We start from the raw sequence: 26,738 nt of genomic DNA, 5'->3' as shown, positions 1-26,738 counted from the left end.
GCCATATATACATAATTAAATCATACAATAATAATACCTATATTCTCTTTCTCACCAATTAATATGTACTTTAGAGAGAGTGACGTATGTAAGGTGAAGTAGTTTGCATTTAAAACATGTACAGTGGAGAGAATGTTGGCATACCTATATCCTACAGTAATGTAATGTGGATGATATTTCTTTGGATATTGTACTTTTGGAAATTTTACATGATTTAAGCACACTGCTAACTAAAATGACTGCTCCCTTGTGTTAAAAAATCAGCCTGAATTAATGTAAAGTACACTATACATAGCAGCTATTAAAATAGGGAAAATGAATTTTGCCAGACTAGACAATACCAGCTTCTGAAAGTGCAATGAATGAATTACCACATATATAAAATGTGAAAAAAGTTATCGGTTCTTTTTTATACAATTTACCTCTGAAGTTCAGGAAGTGAAAATGACCAAGTAGAGCTAGCACTTTTTTGAAAGGTGCACATTTGAAGTAAGGCCAAGCTGTATACTCTATAACCCATAGTACACCCGTCAATCATACATCAGAATAAAGGGAATTAAAGGTTCTTTTAATTATACCTAAGATATACAAGGTCTTTTTTAAATAGCCAGTATAACCAGTGAGGAAAGCCGGGGAAATTCTTTTTCTTTAGAATCCTAACCCTATGGAAAATGCGAAACTGTATAGCGCCACCATATTGCATTACAGCACAGCTGAATCCCAGTACAAACTGATGAGTATCAAAATGTGTTGAAGTGTTGCAACAACATCCACTTCTGCAAAGCTTTCTCATGACAGAATAGTTTAACAACATATATAAATATTGCTGTTGTTGTGATTTATCATAATATAACAGATAGTGCAACCATTGTATTGAATTTACTAATATGTATGTCACAGCTGGTATGTAATTTTATCTCACCTGGCTAAAAGGCTAAGTAAACTTATGGTATGGTCCCACACCAGTTCTGTGTCATGCATCAACATGATATTCATATCCCAAAATGAAGTTGGGAGTGGGTATATTGTAGTTGGCTTGTCCATCCATCCATCCATCTATACGTCACACTTTTGTTAACTTAATATCTCTATAACCTTATGAGATACATTCAAGAAATGTGGTATGCTTTAATATTATGACATGACATTGTTTCCTGTTTAAAATGGATTCTGCCTGATCAACATTTTAAGAGTTATCACTATTTATGGCAAGACCAATTTATTGGAAAGCAAGACATGGCAGTGACTTTTCCACTTCCACCAGCGACTCGGTATCATTATCAACTGTTTAATGTCTTGGCTTAAGTTTTTACGTAAATCCCTTGATAGATTTTCCTCATGTCTGGTGTGGGCTGTTTTGATGCTTAGACAGTACATTCTGACATGCTTGTTTGCCCTTTTTATCTTTTGTTCAAGGTGAGTCATCAAATCAAAGCATGAAACTTTTGCTCAATTTTTTTTTAATTATTATCCTAGATGCCTTGATTTTTTTTCATAATTGGAATGTATCAGATGACAATTCATTCTGTGCCACATGTTTCCCCCATTTAACCCTGTAGTCAAGGTGACATTTATAGAATTTTTAAATTATAAAGTTATGATACTTCTTTGATTGACACACTTATCCCATTGTCCTCAGGGTCAAGGTCACATTTTTAGCAAATTTGCATTAAGGTTTTAAACTTTGCTTATTTGAATTTATGTCCTAAATTGCTTTTAGAAATTTTATTATATTAATCATTATGAAGCTAATACACTTGATTCTGTGATGTGCTTGCTTGTCTCTTTTGACCTTGCTATTAAGCTCAGATTTTTTGTAGCAAAGTTTAGATCATGGGTTCATCATGCAGGCCCAGACTTTGTTGTTATTACAAAATAGCATCTATCCATCTACCCATTCATCCTTTCATCACACTCTCCTTTGGTTAATGTCACCTATTTGTTTGATATCTCTTCAGGAACATTTCTAAAACCTGATTTGAGCAACCACCTGTCATGACCAGAATTATCATACACAGATCAAATGTATGATATAAACTCTGGCATGAGCATTCACCCGCTAAATGCAAGCAGTGGCCACAACATTGTGGTAGAATAAGGGTTTCAACACTGTTATGATAAAACCAGATATAAACACTACTGACATTATTAAACTGTTTTGTAACCATGATCACTAATTAGAGTAAAGACAGAGAGGAAATTGTTAATGTATTCTGAACCAAGATTTAAAAAAAAAATGATGTAAAAGATTTAGTCTGGTTACTGATTTTCTTAAATGTTTATGGTATAGTTGTATGCAAAAGACTATAAACCAGTCTTACTTGTCACAAGCTGCCATTATGGTGTGGTAGGCATCTCAGTCTTGTGATTATCCATTCCATTTTTATGCAGAGCAAACATGGAAACACAGTTCAAAGATTCATGCTGTCTGTTGATCTGTTGTGAAATTTTATAGGTATTGTAATCATTATGGTTTGTATTCTATGTTGCTTTACTGATCTAGGTGTTATTCAAATGCCACTGACAGAGATTTCATCATCTGTTCTCCTTAGCACTTCTATTAAATTATTTTGTTTATTGAGTTAATCCATTTGTTATTTATGTAATGGGTGATGGGAGTTTGGTTGTAAATAAATTTATTAAGTGTTATCACAGCTAACTTTACAATTTATTGACAGGATTACAAGTAATTTTGTATTTCTTATTAGGCTACATGTAAACTTTTAAAAAAATGTAAATGTTTATGATCAGTGTATATTTGTTGCAATACAAGTATGTCTTTTCCATGAATGCATTAATCTTTTAGCATTAACTGTTAATAAAGAATAAAATATCTGTACAATAATTAGGAATACTTTTTCCTTCTTAAAGCAGTTGAATTTTAACCTTGAAAACTAGCTTTTCAAAAATGTACCATGATGCCAGTCAGCCATCTAATTACATTGCATTGCCCCAAAACTTAAGATGACTTCCTTCCTAAAACTGCAACAGAATTTGACAGAAAACATCCTGTCAGCAATTTTGCACAATTCACTGTAGTAATTGTTACTAAAAATAGGCTTGGATTGGTTTGAGGTTCTGCTTTGGGGTTTCAGTATATGATAAGCTATACACAGTGGCCTGTATTTGTGATGCAGAAAGAACTTGGGAACAACCATTAACTCACAGGAAACTCCAGGTGAGCTTTTTCTTATACCCATGTTGGTCGAGCCAAAATTCAAACCTATTAGGACAGGGTTCAGATGTGCTTCATCTGTAAAGGTGAGTGCAGTAGACTAATTGGCCAAACAGAGCCCCTATTAAAAATATAAAAAACTTTTAAATGTCAGAAAGCATCATTCTAACCCAGATTTCTTTTCTATCTGCATTTGGCTATTGTTAGCTAGATGGGTTATCTCATTCCCACTTGATCCTCTTGTTTTCTTTCCTTCAGTGGGTAAAGAGATCTATGATAGCATGTTGGGGATGTCAGGAAAATATTCCACCAGCTCAGAAGAGTGTTTTAAACAAATACTGGTAAGTCAGTAATTGAAAACTGTTAAATGTGTTTTATATGTGGCATTTCTTTTTGTGTATAACATTCACTGAGCTGAAAATATGCACCAAATATAGCAAATATATGTACTGTGTATGGGTAATACATGTGCTATGGTTAGTCTTTATATTTGCTATATTAGGTCACTATAAATTGTAAGTATGGTCGATACAAGTCCTGTATATGGTCGATATATGCCATATATGGTCAGTATATGTACTATATATATTTCAGTATGTGTGCTTAATTTGGTTATTATATGTGTTATGAATGTCCATATATGTAACTAACTACAGTAAAACCTGTCATGAGCGACCTCTGCTATGAGCGACCACCTGTCATTTCCGACCACAATCGTAATGCACGGATCGATTTTACTATATAAACGCTCTGTTATGAACGACCACCTGCTGAACGCGACCAGCGACCGCAATTTCTTGGCAAAATATGCATTTTGACACTGCTATGAATGACCGCATCGCCAAAAATCAAAACAGATTGACACCACTGACCTTAACTTGATCCTTTGTAAACACTAGAGCTCGGGATAAATGTAGTATGCAAACAAAGTGCACATTAAATAACACTATAGTTGAACAACCATATATCGGGATAAACACCTCTAACCATCATTTAATCCTTTGTAACAAAGACTGCATAAATAGCAAAGATTGCTCTAATAAAGTATATAAAAATAATTTGTCTTGCTACAGTACCAGTTTTGTGAAATTTACAACTCCAGCGTACGGTGTCATTTGTAAACTGCAGTAAACCAGACTAAAGTACATGTCACTAACCGCCATTGTAGTGCCGAAGTCATGTGAATAGCCAGTAAGAGTAACATCAAAGGGAGTAATGATGGATATACGCAGTCAGTTTAGAGGTTTGTATTTTTTCTTTATCTGTATGAAAACTCACAAAACGCCGGTAGTCCTTATGTCCAAGTGAGAAATCGTTTGAAAGGGCTTCAGTGTTGGTTTGAGTACGTCGTTTGCTTTCCAGTTAATCCATAATGCCTGGAGGGTGAATGAGCTCATTGTCTTTAATACTAGTAAGTGAGAATCATTTCCGGATTTTTTAAAAATTATTTTTTATTTCTTTTGTTAGTGTTTCACCAAGCCACAATCTGTTTACGTGGGTGCAGATGGTCGGAACATTTGTTTATCGAGCTATAACGCTGTTGATTTAAACTTCGTCTCAGAATAAATGTACAGTATTGTTTCCTGATGAGTTAATTATGTCTTTTGGTTTCATTCATTGGTACATAATATATATTTATTCCACAATTCCCCAAAACCTGATCAAAACCGATAGTCTTTATAACGTCAACACTAATAACAACGGCAGAATCTCCGCTGAAAAAAAGAAAAATTTTAACACTGGAAGAAAGGATTAATGTCATTGAAAGAAATGAAAAAGGCGAGACCACTCGCAAAATAGCAGTCAGCTTAAGCGTCGGTAAAACGCAAGTTCAAAATGTAATCAAAGACAAGAAGTCCATTAGAAACGAATGGCAGAAAGGTGCACAAGCACAGAGGAAATATGTCACGGCACGACGGACAGTTTACGGAGATCTGAACGAGCGAGTATGGGAGTGGTTTTGTGTCGCAAGGAGTAAAAACATACCAGTAAGTGGGAAGTTGATTCATGAAAGGGCAATAATTGAGATACATGTTCAGACCAAATAGCTGAGTAAAACATGTCAACAAAGAAGTATAATGGATTTCTTTAAAAAAAACAAGTGAATAAGTGTATAAAATAAGATATATACATCATATCTAACTGTTAATTTTTTGTATATATTAATGTGATGTTGAAATATAAATTTTATTCTCGTTTGATAGATGTATATCTTTATTATATAAAGATATTTTGAGAGGAATGCATGCATTATTTAACAAGATTCATGAATAAAGGATATGATACATGTACAGTGAGTATGGGTATTATTTATTTTTCAACAATGCTAACTATTGACCCTGAAAACCAGTCCATTTTCACACACCTCTTATGAGAGACCACCTGTCTTGAGAGACCGCTTTTGGTTGGCAGAAGGGGCGGTCTCTCATAACAGGTTTTACTGTAATAGAATCAATGATGGGATTGGCACTGAGACAACGAAATGCCAGTCAGTGGGTTACATTGTTATGAGATTTTGATGAGTGAGGAGATGAATATTATAACCCCACAGCTTGGATTTCCTTGTCTCTGTGCAAACCCCAGTGTTGACTGTTTTTTCACCCAATATTTTCCTTTAATGTTAAAAGAACTTTTCATTGTTGCAATATAATTTAGCATATTCAACGCATACAGTATTCATCACTTGCTATCATATCTTCACATTTTTCTTTTGATTTCCTGTTTTAATAATCATCTCAGTAGAATCCAACTATATTTATTATTATTCACCCTCACCCACAAACAGCTCAGGGTTAGAAGTTAATCTTAAAAACTTTGAAAAGCCTTTAAAAAAACTTTTTGACTTAAGAAATCTTTAAAAAGACTTAAAAAACTGAGGGAAACCTAAATAAATGATAAAAACCTAAACATTTTGAAACATGGGTGATTGGCTCTACCCTAATCCCACAAAAGTGCTTCTTTTTTGCACACAATTTTTTGTTTGGTTTACCTAGCAATCTAGAAAGTGCATGAACTATGCAAATTAAAGACATCTGGTCAAGATTATGGGGACATGGGACAAAAAATACCCTGCTCTCAAGGTAGAGTGCTGTACCAGTAACTGATGTTTGATGAGGAGACCACTCTTATCTGTCTTGTCTTTCATTGCAAAAACAAGCCATAAGAAATGTTATATTTTTTTAGGCTTTGGAGGGCTGAAATTGAAAAGTATTGGATGTTCTAGCTTCTGTGATTTCCTAATAATAAGCTTTCTATGCTAGTTTTTGGCTGGGTGAAAGAAATGGGAACAAAATGACTGGAAACTAGGTTTTGCTCTACATGACAGCTTGATTTTCACATTTTCTGCAACAGATATTCAGTAAATTGTTGCATACATGAACACTGATTTTGTTTTCTACATCTAGGATCTCCTCGTAGATATGAGTGCAGCCAGAGTAAAGCCAGATGTACTGACCTTCAATGCTGCGCTGAAATCTCTTATCAAATTTGCTGGGTTTTTGTCTGATCCTAAAATCAAGGGAGTTGATCATGTTGAAAGAATTCTGGCTGAAATGAAATTCCTTGATATTGGTAAGAAAAGAAATAGATTGTCAATACTTTATTTTTGTAAGTATAATTTAGTTTACCTTAAAGTACCATTTTTCATTTCACATTTGGCACACACTATAACACAGTTTCAAGAAATCATATAAGTGTGCTGTGATATAGATGGTCACCTGATACTGAGTGTACATGATATGGAATAATTTAATTCAATCAGTGCAATAGAGTCCATGAATATAACATTATTATATTTTGTCTGGGTTATTCTGAGGGTACATTATATGGAATAGTATGATTCAGCTAGTACAGTGTTACATTTTGGTACATTTATTTGGAATAGCATAATCCAACTAGTATGGTGTTACAAAGAGGGTGTGTTACACCCATAGTACTTTGTAGCAAGATATCACTCTGCTTAAATTCTTTGCAATGCCTCTGCTTAGAAAATGAGTTATGTGCACACTTTTGCATTCATTTGTCAGTTTATCAATTGAAGCAACTAAAAAGTTAAACCTTATTGATATTCCAGGAATAAAAGTGAACTTAACAGTCACTTTTTAATAAAGAATTTGACATAAAATTAACAACCTTTGATTCTAATATTGTAACACTTGTGATTATATACTGCTTGTGATTTTATGTTATGTTTGAGCTTTTTAAAAATTCTATGGTAATTGTGTTTTGTCTGTCTGAATGGTTTTATTTGTATCATTATATTCCATATGAGTGTGTATGTGTGTGTGTTCATTTGTAAAAGGCGTGACATCAGTGTGAATACACACCAACAGACCAGGGACACACCTTGAAACAGGGATGTCCCCGTTTTGTAATGTTGGCTTAAATGGAATGCCAAGGCCTTATTTAATGATACAAACCTTAAAATAAGCATATCTGAGCATGTCCCCATTTTGTAGGTATTTTTTTTCACATATGCTATACACAACAATACACACATCCCACTCAACTCAAAACCTAGTGTGTATCAGTCGGAGAACTGTGTCCCCATTTATGCGGTAAAAATTCACACTGTTGTGCTGTTGGCTTGCGCACTTTGCTTCCACATTACTGACCGAAGATGGCATCATGAAGAGCTAACAGGATTTAAATCATTTATATAAACATAGACAAATATATATGATATATTTTCTATTTTAAAATAGAGAGCAATATCTGTATGCATGTTTATTAATGGGTAGTCCAACGTTCATAACACATTTTGCCAAATTAGATCAGGAACCAAGAAAACTGAATAAAAGGTTTCATGCAGATATTATGCATGGTTTTTACAATGGACAAGAGATTCTAGCAATTCATCTGTGGTTGTACATTTTATGTCCTATTTAACTCTGAGCCGTACACATTTGGATAAGAAATACACTGGAAAATATCAAGACTGATTTTAGTTCATTCAGATGTGGTTAGAAGCATAATAACGAATAATCTACATGGTAACCAAAACACAATACCATTTCTTTCCTCCAATTAACCACATTAGAGGTAAATCCAACAAGTAAAGATTGAGCCAATAGGAAAGTGAAAGAATGAAACAAACTATAATAATTTTCCTCTAATTAATGCATGACCACCAATATCACAACTACACATTTACATCACAACTTTACAATAGCCTGCCTACCTCACAAATGCATTGTTTCTCTTTAATAAATTTCTGGAACATACCGCCGGTACTTAACTACCATAAAATACAAATCACAACTCAAACACTAAAAACCGGGAACTATTTTTCCTATGCTACCTTAAGTCAGTGAAATCATGATTTTAAGCCTCATTTCGCCTGTAACTCTACACCATATTTACCATCATAGTAAGAATAAAAGGCATCTCCAGATAACAGAACAGTCCCTTCTCAGTCATTCAATTGTACAATTTACCAGTCTCTATTATGAATATCACACAATCAATCCACACAATTAGATTTTAATAGGGACTATTTGGCTCTAGGGACACTTATGTGGCTATGACCTGAGCTCACTAAAACTAAACCATGTCATCATACAAAAATAAACTTTTGGTGTGTTTCATATTGAAGATATCTTATCATGCATTGGCTTATTAATGAAGGGGATTGCACTAAAGTGGCAAATTTTTGTACACCAAAGATAAAAATGTGTTACTGTGTTGGAAATTTTAAATTCTAAACCGTAGTCTTGCCAATAAAATTTTAACTGAAGATTGGCATGCAGATCTTTGATTATTTCATTTTAGAAAAAGGGACACATTCTCTGTATTTTCAGTTCTGACAATTCAACTTCTTCAAAGTCCTGGGCACCATATTTACATATATATATATATATATATATATATACAACAAACATTACATGAAGATTCAACATGATAATTTTAATTTAGTTTATTAATATGGATGGGAACTATGTGTATCAGGTGAGATTACTGCAGTATTTAGATTGAATTGATTTCTATTTAGAATCAAAATACATACTTATTTAATGTCCCCTATGTGTATATGTGTGTCCCCATTCTGATGGTAAAGATTTTCATACATTGTTTCTTGAAAATCAACTACAAATCAATAAGAAATGACATGTATGTATCAAATGCATATTAAAATAGTTCATTGTCGCTCATAATTTGTTAAAATAAAAATGTCCTCGTTTTTGATGGTAAAAATCATATGTCCCCTTTTTGTAGATTTTACAAGAATGTGCATGTGTGTGTGTGTGTTCAGTCAGTAAAGGAACTTGCCTCTTCAATAAAAATTTCACCTAGGTATGGTTTATTGAATTTTGAACTTGTAAAACTGTTGCAGTTATAAAATGTATGTATACATTGTATTGAGAAAAAGCATGACGAAATGATTGCTATTTATTGAATAGCTAATCATTCATTCAAAGTTATCCATGCACCAGACTGACATTTTAATGCGAATTACTGTGTTAATGAAAAGTATTCAATACAGTCTTTATTTGGTGATACAAATGAGTGCAAGACTTGCTTAGAAACAGACAACAGGTAAGCAGTCTACCTTACTTGAGACCATTTGTGTTTAATTCCCTTTTTTGGTTTGTATTCAGACCAATCATTATGTTTGCAAAGGTGTCACAGTCAACGTGTGTGTAATGAAATGGTGGGGTGGGGAATAGCCATTACCATATTTAAAAGTTTCTCCTTCAAATATGTTTCCCCATGTCATTGATGTTAGGGATATAAGCCTTCTGCTTCATGAATCCAGCCCAGTAAAAAGATTAAAAAAGTCTTCTTTCCCTGTCTCTCTTATATAAACAGTGGGCAATAACTCTTGTCCATTACAGCCCCTTGCCCCTGCCAGGTGACACTAGTTTTTAAACTTTGCTGTTGTACTGATAACTCGTACATTATACCTCCAAACATTCAGTTTGGATTTATTGTTAGACAATCATTCTTCAACAGGATGTATACATTATCATTTGCTCGCTCTCTTCTATAGACAGACAGAGAGTGGTGGCCATGTAAGATCCTGTTCATGCACTACTTGAAATGCACAGAGGCAAGTCGTGGCATGCACAAGCCCCTCTTTCCTCCAGTGAAAGCCTGGAAATAGGATATCACCACTCAAGCCCTTGTTTCACGGCTGAAATTGGTTACATGCTCAGCATACTCAGAGACCTCACAAGATCAGAGTCTCCTCATGAAGAGTACTGCTGATGACATTACAATGATCTCTGCGAACCTCACATTCAAATGTAACATTTCAATCTGAGATATTATAGAAGCAGCTGGCTGCAATGCAGAGTCAACCTTCTCAAGTTTTTATCTCTGAGATTTATCTTCGCAGAGCAAACCTTGAATCTGGTAGGGCTAATGGCAGCAGCCCAAATGATCACCAGAACCAATTAAAACAATCATCACAGCCTGTTAGCTTTGCTGAATTTTCCAGTGAAAGTCTGTTGGTAAGAATATTTTAATAATTATCTTCTTAACTCTGTGTAGGGGTCAAGGATCAAGTGACCCTAGGCTGTGTTGTTTATGTAATTAGGTGAATGGGTTATCATTGGCATGAGGAATCCAGCCATCATTCCCTATTAGGATACCCAAGGTAGAGGTCAGATGTTTAGTATTCACTCCTTTTACCTATTCTCCAAATGTTAATTTGATTGAGGTACATATTTGAAGGAGAAAGCAAATTTTTAAGTAAATTGTCTTTATCCAGTAATACTTATCCAGTCACATTACTTAAAAACCCTATCATCCACCCCACCATGCAGGCATCCTTGTTAGCATCTTGCTCAGCTTAAAAACTATGACAGCTGGCGGTGGCAAGGGGAGGTAATTGGCAAAAGTTGTTACCTTTTTCGATATGAGATAGACAGGAAAAGACAATTGTCATCTTTTTGTATGGCTAGATTCACAAGGTAGCAGGCTTGTATTCCTAATGTTAATGTGATTGCATAAGTAGTCACACAATTTACATAAACTTTGCTTTCTTGCAACTGCTAAGCTGTGTATAACCAGTACTGTAGTCATTTTGGCCCATAATGAGGCTTTCTAGCAACTGCTAAGCTGTGTATAACCAGTACTGTAGTCATTCTGGTCCATAATGAGGCTTTCTGTCAACTGCTAAACTGTGTATTACCAGTACTATAGTCATTTTGGTCCATAATGAGGCTTTCTAGCAACTGCTAAGCTGTGTATAACCAGTACTACAGGGGGCGCTCACCAGTTAATATGTACTTTTGAGAGAGTGACGTATGTAAGGTGAAGTAGTTCGCATTTAAAACATGCACAATGGAGATTGTTATTGTTATTGTACGGTTTAACACCATTTTTCAGTACAAGATAGGCTATACATGGCGGCCAGTGTAATTGGTGGGGGAAGAACCCTGGAAAACTCCGGGAAGAACCACTGACCCACGAGAAGCTACTGGCAGGCTTTCTCACGTACCAACGTTAGCCAAGGCTGAGACTCGAACTCACACAGACAGAGGTGAGATGGCAGTGATCCGTAACGATGAGCGCTTTAGACCACTCGGCCACTCGGGGCCCCCACAATGGAGAGAATGTTGGCATACCTATATCCTACAGTAATGTAATATGGATGAAATTTCTTCGGATATTGTACTTTTGGAAATTTTACATGATTTAAGCACACGGCTAACTAAAATGACTGCTCCCTTGTGTTAAAAAGTCAGCCTGAATTAGTCTAAAGTACACTATACATAGCAGCTATTAAAATAGGGAAAATGAATTTTGCCAGACTAGACAATACCAGCTTCTGAAAGTGCAATGAATGAATTACCAAATATATAAAATGTTAAAAAAATGTTATTGGCTCTTTTTTGTACAATTTACCTCTGAAGTTCAGTAAGTGAAAATGACCAAGTAGAGCTAGCACTTTTTTGAAAGGTGCACATCTGAAGTAAGGCCAAGCTGTATACTCTATAACCCATAGTACACCCATCAGTCATACACCAAAATAAAGGGAATTAAAGGTTCATTGAAGTATACCTAAGATATACAAGGTCTGTTTCAAATAGCCAGTATAACCAGTGAGGAAAGTCTGGGTAATTCTTTTTCTTTAAAATCCTAATCCTATGCAAAATATGAAACTGTAGAGCGCCACCTTAAAGCAAATATAAAAATGTTTGCAATTATTTTTTTATCTTCATATAATTATGTATGATGTTCTGAATAAAAAGGTACATTCATGTTGATGTTAAGCATGAAAATAAGCTAATTATGCTCATTTTGCTCTTGCTTACATAATTTGCCATGAGGCATGTTTGTGTGAGTAGTGACCTTAATTATGGGGAAATTAGAAGTCTTAGAATATAGGAACAGAGTCAACTTAAATTTAAAACTGTTGCAACAAGTAAAAGAAATATATGGTGAAAATGTTTGTTTTCATTTATTTGCAATGAAATGAAAAAATAAATGATGAGAAAGTTAATTTGCTTCTTCCATATTAAACAATAGGCAAATATTTTACACTTTGACCTTTGACCTTTATGAACCTGATGAGTTACCTCCCTTTTCAAATTGTAAAATTCATTGTTGATATCTCAGAAATAATTCTGGCTAGTTTCATGTTCCTGTCATTCAGCATAACATTGGTTGCTATGTTTACAAAATGTAATGTGCATTCTTAAAATAGCTCACTTTTTATCATGGGGGGGGGGGGCTGGACTTGATAGAGACACTCATAAATACTGTTCTGTGGGGGGAAAGGCAGGAGAATTATTCAGAAGGATTGTTTTGATGCTTGTGACTTAAATGTTTCAGCCATATAAACATAATTAAATCATACAATAATAATACCTATATTCTCTTTATGGGGGCGCTCATCAGTCAATATGTACTTTTGAGAGAGTGATGTATGTAAGGTGAAGTAGTTCGCATTTAAAACATGCACAATGGAGAGAATGTTGGCATATCTATATGCTACATTAATGTAAAGTGGATGAAATTTCTTTGGATATTGTACTTTTGGAAATGTTACATGAGTTAAGCACACTGCTAACTAAAATGACTGCTCCCTTGTGTTAAAAAATCAGCCTGAATTAGTCTAAAGTACACTATACATAGCAGCTATTAAAATAGGGAAAATGAATTTTGCCAGACTAGACAATACCAGCTTCTGAAAGTGCAATGAATGAATTACCAAATATATAAAATGTAAAAAAGTTATTGGCTCTTTTTTGTACAATTTACCTCTGAAGTTCAGGAAGTGAAAATGACCAAGTAGAGCTTGCACTTTTTTGAAAGGTGCACATTTGACGTAAGGCCAAGCTGTATACTCTATAACCCATAGTACACCCATCAGTCATGCACCAAAATAAAGGGAATTAAAGGTTCTTTGAATTATACCTAAGATATACAAGGTCTTTTTAAAATAGCCAGTATAACTGTGTATAACCAGTACTTTAGTCATTTTGGTCCATAATGAGGGTTAAAGACCAAAAAAAACCCCCCAAAAAATCCATAAAAATCTTTGTAATATCATATTTTAACTGAAAAAATGTGAAGATGAGATTGATAGTACTATTGCTTCAGTTATTTTCTTTTTCTTAACTTTTTTGTTTTGTATGCATGAAATATCAAACTTTAAAAATTACGGCATCTATGTACAATGCATTTTTCCCTAGAATGTTGGCTCCTGCACCCAATACTCAGAGTGGTTCAGAAGTAGTGCTCAATGCAGAAAAAGTACATGATTGATAGGCATTTCAGAATATCATTGGTACAACTATTACTGCAGCAAACATTTGTGTGTACCTTCTGACTTGGGTGTCATGATGTTGATTCAGTGGTTTTGTCCGAAAAGCAGTATGGTGTGAGCTTCAGTACTCTGCTGTAATTAGTGTGTGCACAGTGTTTCATTAGTAATTTGTGTATAGTATATACACAATATTTCATTTGTGATTGTGCTTCAAACAATAGTTTTAGCATTTTAAAGTCATTTTGTATACTGGATTTAAGCATGGACGGATAAAATGAGACATTCTTCATAGCTGCCAACGCTCACGTATTTGGTGTGAATTTCATGACTTTTTCAGCAATTCACGGATTCACGCCGCAAGTCAAAAATTCACGAATTCTCCAATCCTCAATTATTTTAAATCTTTAATAAAATAACCGATTTCCCGTTAAGCACTAGTCATGATATTTGCAGTTGCCGAAACGGCCTGGTACTGCTGGTCACGATATTAGTATATCTACAGCCGAATAGTACAGTTGGCCCGGTAGCAAGCATTTTAGCCTATTTTAATCTATATGTATAAGAGTAGTTTTACAAATGCTTTTGAGAAAAACTGGGGCCTAACCGGAATTTTGCTCCGCGCATGCGTCACCATCACTGATTTGAGTTGCCGTTCAGCATCGCATGTAAGATCATGAAAATGTCTTCACCACCAAGGAAAAAGAAATGTATTACTCAAAAATTGAAGATTAATTTGGAATATATCAAAAATTGGCCCTGCATTCTGCCATTAAACATTGATATTCAACATGCTTTTCACACGCAGTGTGCCCATTGCAGAGACGATGTGAGGAAGCACACGTCGGTTGTAAAAAACACGTAGAAGTTGGGAAAATTAAGAATTCGCAGATTTCAGCTCTGGAATATTTTAAACATTGGCAGAAGACGTGCAGGCTATCAACGCTAAAGCATTATTTGTGAGTTTTCTTGTCGAACACAATCTACCTTTATCAGCTGGAGACCATGCTAAACATTTGTTCTGACAAATGTTCCTGGACTCAAAAATCGCTTCCAAATTTTCCTGTGGAAGAACCAAAAATGCTGCAGCTCCTGTGCATTCCTCACAGCAACAGTGACAGCGAAAGAGTATTTTCTTTAGTGAGGAAAAATAAGACAGACTTTAGGGCCTCCTTAGCTGCAGAAAATTTGTCAGCAATTTTAGTCACCAAGTTCAACCAGCAGGCAAGAAGTCGGAACTGTTTAGAAAACAAATTTATGATCAAGCAATTGAGGAAGTTCAAGTCTGCCACAGTATCATGTCTTGATAAATAAATATTTCTGCATATATGTAGTGTTTTATTTTTATTTTGCGAACTTGATATAGTGTAGTATTGACGGTCAGAGTGGATGGAGTGGTCAGAGTGAATGGAGTTATTGTCATGGTATTTTTCACGAATTCATGTCCAAATTCACAACTTTTTATCCCTATTTTCACTAATTGTGAGCCTGGAAGGTTGGCAGCTATGATTCTTTTGTGAGATTTTAAATTGGTCAACAACAGTTTCACTTGAATGAAAATTTGAATAAGTAATAACTCTAATTTTTATTTATAGTATTATTTCTTATTCTCTCTTTCATTTTCTGTAGTTACTTTCTTTGAGTAACTTGTGCTTTTTCTCGTTTCCACTTTGCTTACTTATCTCAAACATACAGATTTAAATTGAGAGGAAATTACAGCCACTGGGTGCCTTATAGGTATGTGTATGTTGAAACTATATAAAATGCTTTATAGTTAATCAAATTACAGATACAACATCGATTTATCAAATAGCTTTGTTGATGTTAATGAATGAAAGATAATGGGGGTGTGGGGTACTTTATTATCATATTTTGCTAAAAAAAAGTTATGTGTCTTTAAATTCATGGTTGAGGGAAACAAGGAAATCCATGAAAATTGGTACCCCATTTTGATGATCATATTAGATCTTTTTACCATTTAAATTATTCTTATGACTCTTGCCAGTTTGTTTGTTTTTACATTCAGGATTTGATTTGTTTTTATCATTAGTTGCAGCATGGTAACAACATATCCAGTATAGATCCAACTTTGCCATTTGAATCACATGGCAACATGATGTAACCTTTACTGCATATAGTAGTCCTTGTGCTAGAATAATTTTCAAGTGGAAAACAAATGTCTAAGCAGGATTTTCTTAAGATATGATTTATACATGACTAGTTTGCTTCAAACATTTGCCAGAAGAGGCAGAAAGAGTTAGCAGAGAGAGGAGGGGGGAGGTTCCCCAGGCTTACAATATTTGCCTATTCAAGGTACCAGTCTTGAAAAGTTAAAAATTAATACTGTTGTTTCTTTTTTATTGGCATTACTCTTTGGCATAGAGTATGATTTTTTAAAAATAATCAAAAGGTCATGATTTCTATTCTTAATATTTTTGTAGTGAAATTCAAGTGATTTTTTTTTTAAAGATACAATAAATCAGACTTACAGTTATCATTTTGATGTGTCCAGATGGCATTGAATAAAACAGTCTGAGACCCATTGTGCATAAAAGAATGAGCAAACAAGTAGGTTCCTAACAACCTAGCAGGCACATTATTTTATTTTGAATCCTTATCAGAATCCCATGGCACTGACAAGTTTGTATTCAGAAGTACCCCTCAGTGATGTTCACCCCTTTAATATTGCCAGTAGCCAGATATTAGTGCAAAATCTGTCATATTTACCCATCATGAGCAGACACAAAGATTGCTCATTGTCTTGAGTTTGACGCCATGCTTTCAGTGCATGATTGGCTATACATGGTGGCCAGTATAACTGGTGGAGGAAGAACCTGGGAAATGTCTGGTAAGAACCACCAACCCACAGTAAGCCACTGGCAAGCTTTCTCACATACCCACATTGTCCAATCCAAGGCTCAATCCCATGAAGACAGAAGTAATTCGGCTGTGATCAGTAAAGGTGAGTACTTTAAACCATATGTCCACCCATGGCCCTGCCACATGATGGTTGTTCAGTTATAGATATCTCACTAACGAGGTTAGCATTAGGACTTGTTGGCCTGGTGTCAGGATAATGTGACTGGGTGGGACATTATGCTACATGTCTGCAGCATAATGCTCTAGCGCTAGACGTCACTATAAACTGCCACACTGTGATATGACTGAAAACTTGTTTAGGCTACAAAAAAAATCCACACAAACACACACAGACACACACAAACAGATTTCTCAGAACGTTGACATTTCGTTCCAACATGCTGATAAAGTAACTTTAATGTATACAAAGAGGTAAGTAATCCAACTGCTGTATGTTCATCAGATGCCCAGTTTGATAATTGCTTAAAAATAATACTTACTATTATTACCAATTATAATTATCAAGATCACAAAAGCTTACCAATGAGAAGCACGGTATTGTTTAGCTAAATTCGGTGTGACATCTGGATGAAGATTGTACAATGATATGTTACCCTTTGTGGCTTCTGTCTCTTTTAAAATGTACTTAAACGGGTACCAGACTGAAAAAAGTTGATTGTACAATGATATGTTACCCTTTGTGGCTTCTGTCTCTTTTAAAATGTACTTAAACGGGTACCAGACTGAAAAAAGTTGAGGGTGTGACAAGCTCACTATTTTTGTAAACACTGAGCATCTTGTTTAATAACTACAAATAGCAAAGAAGGAATAAGTTGTTGCAAATGTCCAAAATGTCATCAGACATTCTCATTTTTGAATGAAAAGTAAAAGCAATTCAGTGAAATGAAAAGTGGCAGAGTGCTTTGATCTCTATTAAGAATATTGATGTCGGAAAGATTCAAATTAACTTCATTGATATACATTCAACTGCATTGTGTGGGAGAATGGAATTGATAAGTATTGAGAGATGTTTGTGCCCAGACTGTACTGACAGGGTGGTTAATTATTCTTAATTTGTATAAAATAACATTGATATTAGTTTTTTCACATTAAGTCCAAAATTTGATAACATTCTTGTGAATTATAAATGAAAATATTTAATATTTTTAACATTTAGTTACACCTTTCACACTTCAAAGGTCATCCATCTTATGAGGTCAATTTCCTGCTGCAGGATAAGAGGGGGGCTATTTTTTTGTACAGTTTACTTTCTTCTTCAGAACCATGCCTTGCTACTTGGGCCCATGTGTTGTACATTGCCTGCTTCATCCATCTTATGAGGTCAATTTCCTGCTGCAGGATAAGAGGGGGACTATTTTTTTGTACAGTTTACTTTCTTCTTCAGAACCATGCCTTGCTACTTGGGCCCATGTGTTGTACATTGCCTGCTTCCAGAAAAGTAAGTGTTTTTCAAACTACTTGCTATTTCTTGCACCACCATGCCGCCATGAATGGAAAAGATGTAGTAGTGTTACCCTTGCCTGTCTGTCCTTTTATCTGTCCATTCATTCATCACACCTTGGCTTAATTGTGTATTTAATTCAGTTTCTCTGAGTAATGCATCTTCTGTACAGTGCAACTTTAAAATGACAACGTAAGTTAGATTTTAAATATATTTTACTAATTGTCTCCCTTCAGCGCACTTTTCTCCTATATTTTATGATTAGTTAAGAGACATTACACTATAGAAGCAAAATTTAATAAAGGTACCTTTAATATTTTGTTTTTTTTCCTCACACAACAAGCAAAATAGATTATTGGCGGTCAGTATGTTTATATAAAAAACTGGAACCAAGTCATTTGTTGAACCTGCTTTTTAGTAGATAGGGATATGCATGCATTACTTTTCAGGCAGGCAAACAGTAGAGATAGTGTGATGAATATGTGGCTGTCATGGCAGCCATTTTGAAAATCATGTTTTCACTAATCCAGAATGAAAGTCATACTGACATGGGATTTTTTTTACCAGAATACATCCTATTGTGTCCAGTTGAGTCTGAATGAAAATGGTGCCCATGTCATGTCTGATATCATTACCACATCATCCGTCTTGAAATTCTGTTGCTATTCATCCTGAACCAAATTTCATATTGACATGGGTTTCTTTACTGAAAACTTCTTATGCTGTCTAGCTGGTCCCAAATGAAAATGGTACTACTCAGACATTCCATATGGCCACCACATTGGCCATCTTGAAAATTTTCTTATCACTACTTCACGGAAATGGATGATTGTATTATCATGGGGTGTTCTTTGAAAGACTTTGTATGATGTCTAGTTGGTTATAAATAAAAATGGAGGCAAACCTGGCCTCCAATATGGCTTCCACAGTAGTCATCTGGACTATCTTATTATTGCTACTTCTCCTAGATGTCTGGTCATATCCACATTGTGCTTTCACCAGAAGACTTCTTATGATGTCTAGTTGCTCCTAAATCAGACAAGTGCACATGTCATATCCAATATGGTTGCCAAAGCAATCATCTTTGAATATTTTGTAATTGTTACTCCTTGAAAAAAGAAATTTTTCACCTTCTTGGTTGGGATTTGATTCATGGGAGAGCAGCGTTTATTTCCTAATGTCAGTATGATCAGGTAAGTATTCTTGTAGAAACATTACTTACTAATAATGTACTTTCATATTATATTGATTGACAATATGGTTTGCCCTTCAGTTTTTTAAGCACTATTGCATGCATAGTTATCTTACATGATTTCCATTTGTCTCTTGATATACACTACATCATTAAGATAAAACTCGGTCAGCATAACCTAGATTTTATGCTCTTGTGTGAAATTATTTCAATTTCTCAGACAGTACTGCATTCAAATTCATTAAAGTTTGTCTATAAATCAATCATGGCAAATGTGCTAGACTATTCAGTACCATGTAATTGCTTTGCAATCCAGCCATACCATCATTAGCAATTATCTTGTTCACCATTAAATAAATAAAACAAAATGTAATTGCCGAAATTGTTGTTATGCAAGTAAGATAGATCTTAAAAGGTCATTTAAGATTAGGACATTTTATATTATTTTTGTTCTTCATTTCTACTTTTAGATAGTGATGGCGCAAAACTGTACAAGATTATTGACCACCTTAAAGGTCGAGAAATGACCTTTCAGGATCCAGATGATTGTAAGTATATATAATTAGGTAATCCCACATGAGTTTACATTTGATAACAAATTTATAAAACGTGTTGAATTATATGACTTTTTTACTTGAAGCAGGTAGGATATAAATATTTGATATAAATTTATGAGACAAGTTGAATGATATTATATGACATGTGCTACATGAAGCAGTTGGTGTATTGTACTTTTCAACAAGTTTTATTTTTGAGATTCTGTTTATTATATACCATATATACTCGCTTATAGTTTGACCGTTTTTACTTAAAATTTGATGGATGCAGAGTTAAATGAAAATATTGTTCATTGCTACAATAGAGCATAGTGCATCTGAGCTGAAATTATTTTGACATTTCAACTAAGTTGAATCTATATATATATATATATATATATATATATATATATATATATATATATATATATATATGATTGAATTCAAAGTTATATAACAAGAAGAATGTGGTATTTATGATAAAGAGGACATCTCATCTATTAATAAAGTTACTATAAATAAGGTTTGTCTGTATATTTTGATATTTTTAATTGCCTATTTAAAGCAGCTACCTTACTATATTTCTTGCCCCACCTTTTTTTCATTTCAAGTGTTAGGCAACTCTGGTGTTTACTATCAAGTTTATTGGTCCTATTTTCATGCAATTCCCAGCAACTTGTCTTTGTATTAATATTTGTGTTTAGCGTTATAACCACTGTTCTTGATGCAAGACAAATTTGGATGTTAGATTTAATTCCAGTGTCATACTTCCTCCATTTTCAGCCTGTGCATGTGGCCAATATGGGTAAAGACTTCGCCCAATTTGTTTTCCAGAGGACATACATTTCAATTGAGCCATGAATTTAGTATGTGTTTGTTCAGTGCCAATTAGAGTTCTACATCTTCAAGTGAACATTTTGCCTTAATTTCTAAGTTTGTTTTTCCATGTGACAACACTTTGATCAAGCAGTGAAATTGATACTTTCTTAGTGCCAAGTAACAGAGGGTCATGATTTGAACTCCCTGTGATCTTGCCACACAAATGACACATGTTCAGTTGCAGCCTTTAGTCCTTAGATTTCAGACTGTATGATCAAAATGTTACTTGCAAGCTCTGTTGCTACATAAGTATCTGCATATGTCATTGAAGCTGAGCAAATTGAATCAACATATTTATAATAGAAAATGATGATTTACATTGACTTCACACTGTTAGAGAATTTCAGAACTTCATCAGACAAAATGAGGATGAATTCTTGGACTTCATTTCAGATGACATTAGATCTTGAAAAAGATATTGGGAAGCCCAAAAATTTGGACTTTCATGGTATATTTGTAAGACACATGGAATTAACATTATGGATTAGGATCATTCTGAACTATTTTTTTTTTACTGGTGTATGAACTATAATTGAAATTCATGGATTGATCATAAAAATAGGTTTAAAATGTCAAGGATTATGGATTTTAATGGATGTAATTGTAGCAGATTGCAAGTTGTCAATTATTTATGACATATTCAACTCAATAATACAAGTGTATTTCTCACTGGTTTTTCATAATTTTTCCTAGCTATCAATCAATCTATCCATCCATCCACATCATCCATCCCATCCAATACGGCTTCTTTATTTTTCCAAAGTGCAACTCACTGACAAGTCACCCCATCAGATGCTTCTGACTTGCAAAATACACCCCAACTTATAGGAGGGTCAAAGAGGAAAAGGCTTCTTGCAGCCCATAAAAGGAGGGGAGTGTGAGACTCAAAACTGTTTTATTTAAATTTGTTGTTGCCATCATTATTCATAAGCCCCTTGATAGTCATAAGCCACTTGACAGTCTCTTTGCATTCATTTAAGGGCACATGTTTACTTTCTTTCAGAGATGATATTATTAATTAGCACGTCATAAACTGTAATGAGACTCTGAATATGAACGTCATCACATTACATTTTTTCCAAAGAGTGTGTCAGTTGTCTGTAGTTCCAATGGGCATCTGTTTGCAACCTGAAGTAATGGTTTTGCATGTGACTTAATACTTTTATTACATGCTTATTCTTTATTAGAAATTGTTAGCTTTTTGTTTGGTCTCTGTTAAACTTTAAGTGATTACTGATTCGGACCTATGTATAGTTTGTTATCATACTCATTTTCCACCCAAATTAGCAGATCTGTTGCAATTGTTTTAAACCAAAAAAATCAATATTTAAATGGAACAGTTGGAAAAAATAGGCAGATGGTGTTTTCTTGTTGTTGATAAACCACATTGTAATGCTAAATGTTCACTGGGAAGAGGGCTTGAGCCAGAAAGCTGTTATTCCATTGACAACAAACAGGTGATGATGCATTTCCAGTAACATCTTTTTATGATCTCCATGAGTTTTGGCTCTTCTGCATGCTCTTTGTTCATGTTTTGCCATTTCTTCGATTACAGCCAAAGTATGATGCAGACTATATATCATTTTTCATGGTTGGTTATTTGTTGGCTTCATTGAGGATAAGCTCTTCCTAGCAGATGGCATTGTCATGTAGTGCCTTATATATGTGGTCTGATTATGTTGAGTTTTGTTTAGGTCAAAAAGCAGATTATGTTGTGCATGAGTGTGGTGTCAACACCATCTACCACATTTAGTGCAAGTCCCAGTATCACACTTCCAGCATAGATACACCATACATCATGTAATCTGTTCATGTCCCAGTATCACATTTCCAGCATAGGTACACCATACATCATGTAATCTGTCCATGACCCATGGTCACACTTCCAGTATAGGTACATGATACATCATGTAATCTGTTCATGTCCCAGTATCACAATTCCAGCATAGGTACACCATACATCATGTAATCAGTTCATGTCACAGTATCACACTTCCAGTACAGGTACACCATACATCATGTAATCTGTTTATGTCCCAGTATCACAATTCCAGCATAGGTGCACCATACATCATGTAATCTGTTCATGTCCCAGTATCACACTTCCAGTATAGGTACACCACACATCATGTAATCTGTTCATCACACTTCAAGTATAGGTACATGATACATCATATAATCTGTTCATGTCTAAGTATCACACTTCCATGATAGGTATACCATACATCATGTAATCTGTTCATGGCCCTGTATCACACTTCCAGTATAGGTACATGATACATCATATAATCTGTTCATGTCTAAGTATCACACTTACAGCATAGGTATACCATACATCATGTAATCTGTCCATGGCCCAGTATCACACTTCCAGCAGAGATAGATCATACATCTTTCTCTAAACTGTTCTGCATGTGCATCACAACACTCATTTATGCCATTTTTCACAAACACCTTTTTAATCCCTACTTTCATGTTGGTGCACTAGTTTTTGTCACAAAACACAATGTCTGAACTTAAAACCTCCAAGCATGATAATTAATTATACATATTTATTTAAATGAAAGTTTACCTGTGTGACATGAGGCTGCATAAGTTCCTGTCATTTGCATGGACCACTCACAATAATTAAAAAACCAGAAGCCAGTGACCACTCCATAATACACTTGCAAAATATTGTGGCAAACCAGCAGAAAACATGAATAGGAGACAAAAGCTTGGCTGTCACCTGCTGCCCATGACTCCCAGTTGAATCTCAGGCCAGGGACCAATGGTGCTGTGTACTTTGTCACAATGTGTTGTGTTATATTGTCAAATGCTGTTTCACAGTGTGCTATTTGGTATTGCTAAGTACTATGCCAAAGCATGTTATGTTGCATTTCTAACTACTTTGCCATGATGTGAGGTGTAGTATTACTAAATGCTAAGTACTTGATCACAGAGTGCTCTGTAACATTGCAAAGTACTTGATCACAGAGTGCTCTGTAACATTGCATAGTACTTGGTCACAGAGTGCTTTGTAGCATTGCTAAGTACTTTATCACAGAGTGCCTTGTAGCATTGCTAAGTACTTGATCACAGAGTGCTCTGTAGCATTGCAAAGTACTGGGTCACAGAGTGCTTGATAGCATTGTTAAGGACTTGATCACAGAGTGCTTTGTAGCATTGCTAAGTACTTGATCACAGAGTGCTTTGCAGTATTGCTAAGTACTTGGTCACATAAAGCTTTGTAGCATTGCTAAGTACTTGGTCACAGAATGCTTCGTAGCATTGCTAAGTACTTTATCACAGAGTGCGCTGTAGCATTGCTAAGTACTTTATCACAGAGTGCTCTGTAGCATTGCTAAGTACTTGATCACAGAGTGCTCTGTAGCATTGCAAAGTACTCGGCCACATATTGCTTTATAGCATTGTTAAGGACTTGATCACAGAGTGCTCTGTAGCATTGCTAAGTACTTGATTACAGAGTGCTTTGCAGTATTGCTAAGTACTTGGTCACAGTGCTTTGTAGCATTGCTAAGTACTTAGTCACAGAGTGCTTTGTAGCATTGCTGAATGCTGTCTCACAGCATTGCTAAGTACTAAATACTTGATGACAGAGTGCGATGTGATATGCTATGTACTTTGTCCCAATGTGTTATGTTGCATTTCAGAGTACTTGATAGAATGACAAAACAGAAACAACAGTGGTGATATCGTGAATTTGTGACTGCTAAAAAATCAAATATATTTAGTAGTCAATCAGTTGATAAATTCTGTTGGAACACTTGCAAGACTGAATCACAATAAAGTGACAAAAGCTTTCAAATAGAACAGCATACATACATCTCAGCTGTTGTCTTCTCTGTCTTCTGAAAATCTTAAGCAAATAGGCAGTTTCAGAAATTTGCAAAGCTTTGTGGGTACAATAAATTGATAGACAAATTGATGCCAGTTTTGTTGAATAAATGTTATTGGGAAGAGAAACATAGCAGTTGTGATGTCAAGTCTTTATTATGGTCATGGTTTAAGTTTTTTAATTGCGTATTTTTCTAAACACCTTGATAGATTCTTGTCATACTCGGGATGATTGATTATAAAGCTAAGATGATCCAATCATTAACATGCCTTGTTCCCCTTTCTTTTGGTTCAAGGTCACAGTCAGAGAAACTTACCATGAAGGTTTTGGATAAAGTTTTTTCATTTGGTAATATTTGCTTAACTCCTTGATAGGTTCTCATTATAACTGTCATTATTTTTCAAGCTGACACAAAATTCATTATATGACATGCTCAATTTCCCCTGTGACTTTGGGGTCAAGAACACAGTCCTAGAAGATTCGCTTGCCACTCACAGTCATAGAAACTTTGTGTTACATTTCCTAACCCAATTTTGTTGATACATTGGATGAATCACTGTAATGCTGAGACAATTTATGGTGACAGAAAATTTGTGATATAGTTCAGGTTAAATTCTTTTAATTTCCTTACATTTTCTAAACTATTAATAGATTTTTCTTCATGCATTGGATGAATCAGTATGGAGCTAAGATAATTCATTCTGTGACATGCTCACTTTCCACTTTTGACCTTGGGGACAAGGTCACATGTTTTGCACCAATACTTTGAATGTGAGTTCAACATAGATACCCTAGCTACCTTCTTTGTATTGCCTATGCATTTTTTCCCTGATTATGTAGTTCCTTAAAGCTGATTAAAATAATTACTATGGCTCACTATTGCTAAAGACAAAAATTTTAGTCTCCCATAGTTCTCCAAATAAATTTGAGATGCTCTTTCAAGCAAAAAGCTGGGTTTTCAGTATGCTTAAAAAATGTCGAGAAAAACATGAAATTTTTCTTTTGAATTTAGGTAACGCCATTGTTGCTGTGAAAAATGTAAACCTGTCAGGATAAAAGTTGCAGAATATTACAACTGGTTGAAAGTCAGATCACATCTAATCCAACTTAATACATTCATTGAACGTTTCAAAATATAACATTATTTTGAATGGGATAAAAAATTCATTATACACCACTCCCTTGATAACTTGCGAACCTGCTTATAATGCCGGATCAGGTGTGGATCCCATTTTTTATACCAGAAAATACCCCAGAAATTGATCCCTATTTGTTGAACTTGAAGAAAATCGCAATCAAAATTGGTAACGGAAACTTTGATGTATCACTTGTTTTATCGTCAAAAACGGTAGATAGGATCTGGACATTTTAATCAACACTATAAAATATCAAATTTAAAAATAGGTCATACAGTTTTGTACATTTTCTTTCCAAAAGACATTCCTAGCACGATATGTAAAGAAATTTTGATCAATGAAAATGTCACTTACGCAAATTGGAGGCAGTACTTTAATAAATAAATACAAATTAATTAATTTTTTATCAATTGAAATTTGTGTTCTAGTTCTATCTTTTAGTTTCTTTTAAGTGTAATCGTCATAAATGCAACGTGTCCTCTTGAAATAAAATGCATCAATCTACCATAACAGCTATGTCTGCGAGCGTTTCTCTGAGAACCTAATTAAGTGTCAACTGTGTTTTGATAACTGACTTCTGGAAGTATGTGTTGTATTGTTGCAATGAATTAAAAGCTGGCCACCTTTATGTTATCACATTAATTGTGTCTTTTGAGTCAAATAAAGGAGGTAGAATAAAAGAAAAGTTAAAAGGCATGAAAATCCAACAGACTTAAAATCTAGTGGCCCCAGTCATATGTCAGGTGAACTCACTTCATTTGATAAATCAAACACTTATAAATGTTATTGTATATGTAACAAAAAGTATCTTAAATTAACCGACTCTTTCATAACTTTGATCAAAGATAACAAGGCAGCCAAGCACAGTGAATACTTCGTAAAATAAAGAGCTTGTGGGCAAGCGACTTTCAGAGAACTCTTGATCTGGCACATTGAGATACCCTCAA

General features: G+C 34.7%; 1 protein-coding gene across 2 annotated transcripts in view; it reads left to right on the top strand.

Annotated features, from left to right (window-relative positions):
• Positions 1–26,738, top strand: part of LOC149795151 (small ribosomal subunit protein mS39-like) — a 142,528-nt gene that overhangs the window by 58,297 nt on the left and 57,493 nt on the right. For both annotated transcript variants that reach the window (XM_089964876.1, XM_089964877.1), the window contains exons 11-14: positions 3,434–3,516; positions 6,580–6,745; positions 18,154–18,207; positions 19,873–19,950. In XM_089964876.1, the coding sequence (XP_089821002.1) occupies positions 3,434–3,516; positions 6,580–6,745; positions 18,154–18,207; positions 19,873–19,950 (381 nt within the window). The remainder of the gene's footprint in view (positions 1–3,433; positions 3,517–6,579; positions 6,746–18,153; positions 18,208–19,872; positions 19,951–26,738) is intronic.

Source organism: Sinohyriopsis cumingii, chromosome 7 (assembly GCF_028554795.1).
Source record: "Sinohyriopsis cumingii isolate HCF-2022 chromosome 7, ASM2855479v2, whole genome shotgun sequence".
In the NCBI taxonomy this organism is placed as follows: domain Eukaryota; kingdom Metazoa; phylum Mollusca; class Bivalvia; order Unionida; family Unionidae; genus Sinohyriopsis; species Sinohyriopsis cumingii.
This window is presented reverse-complemented; position numbering and strand designations above follow the sequence as displayed.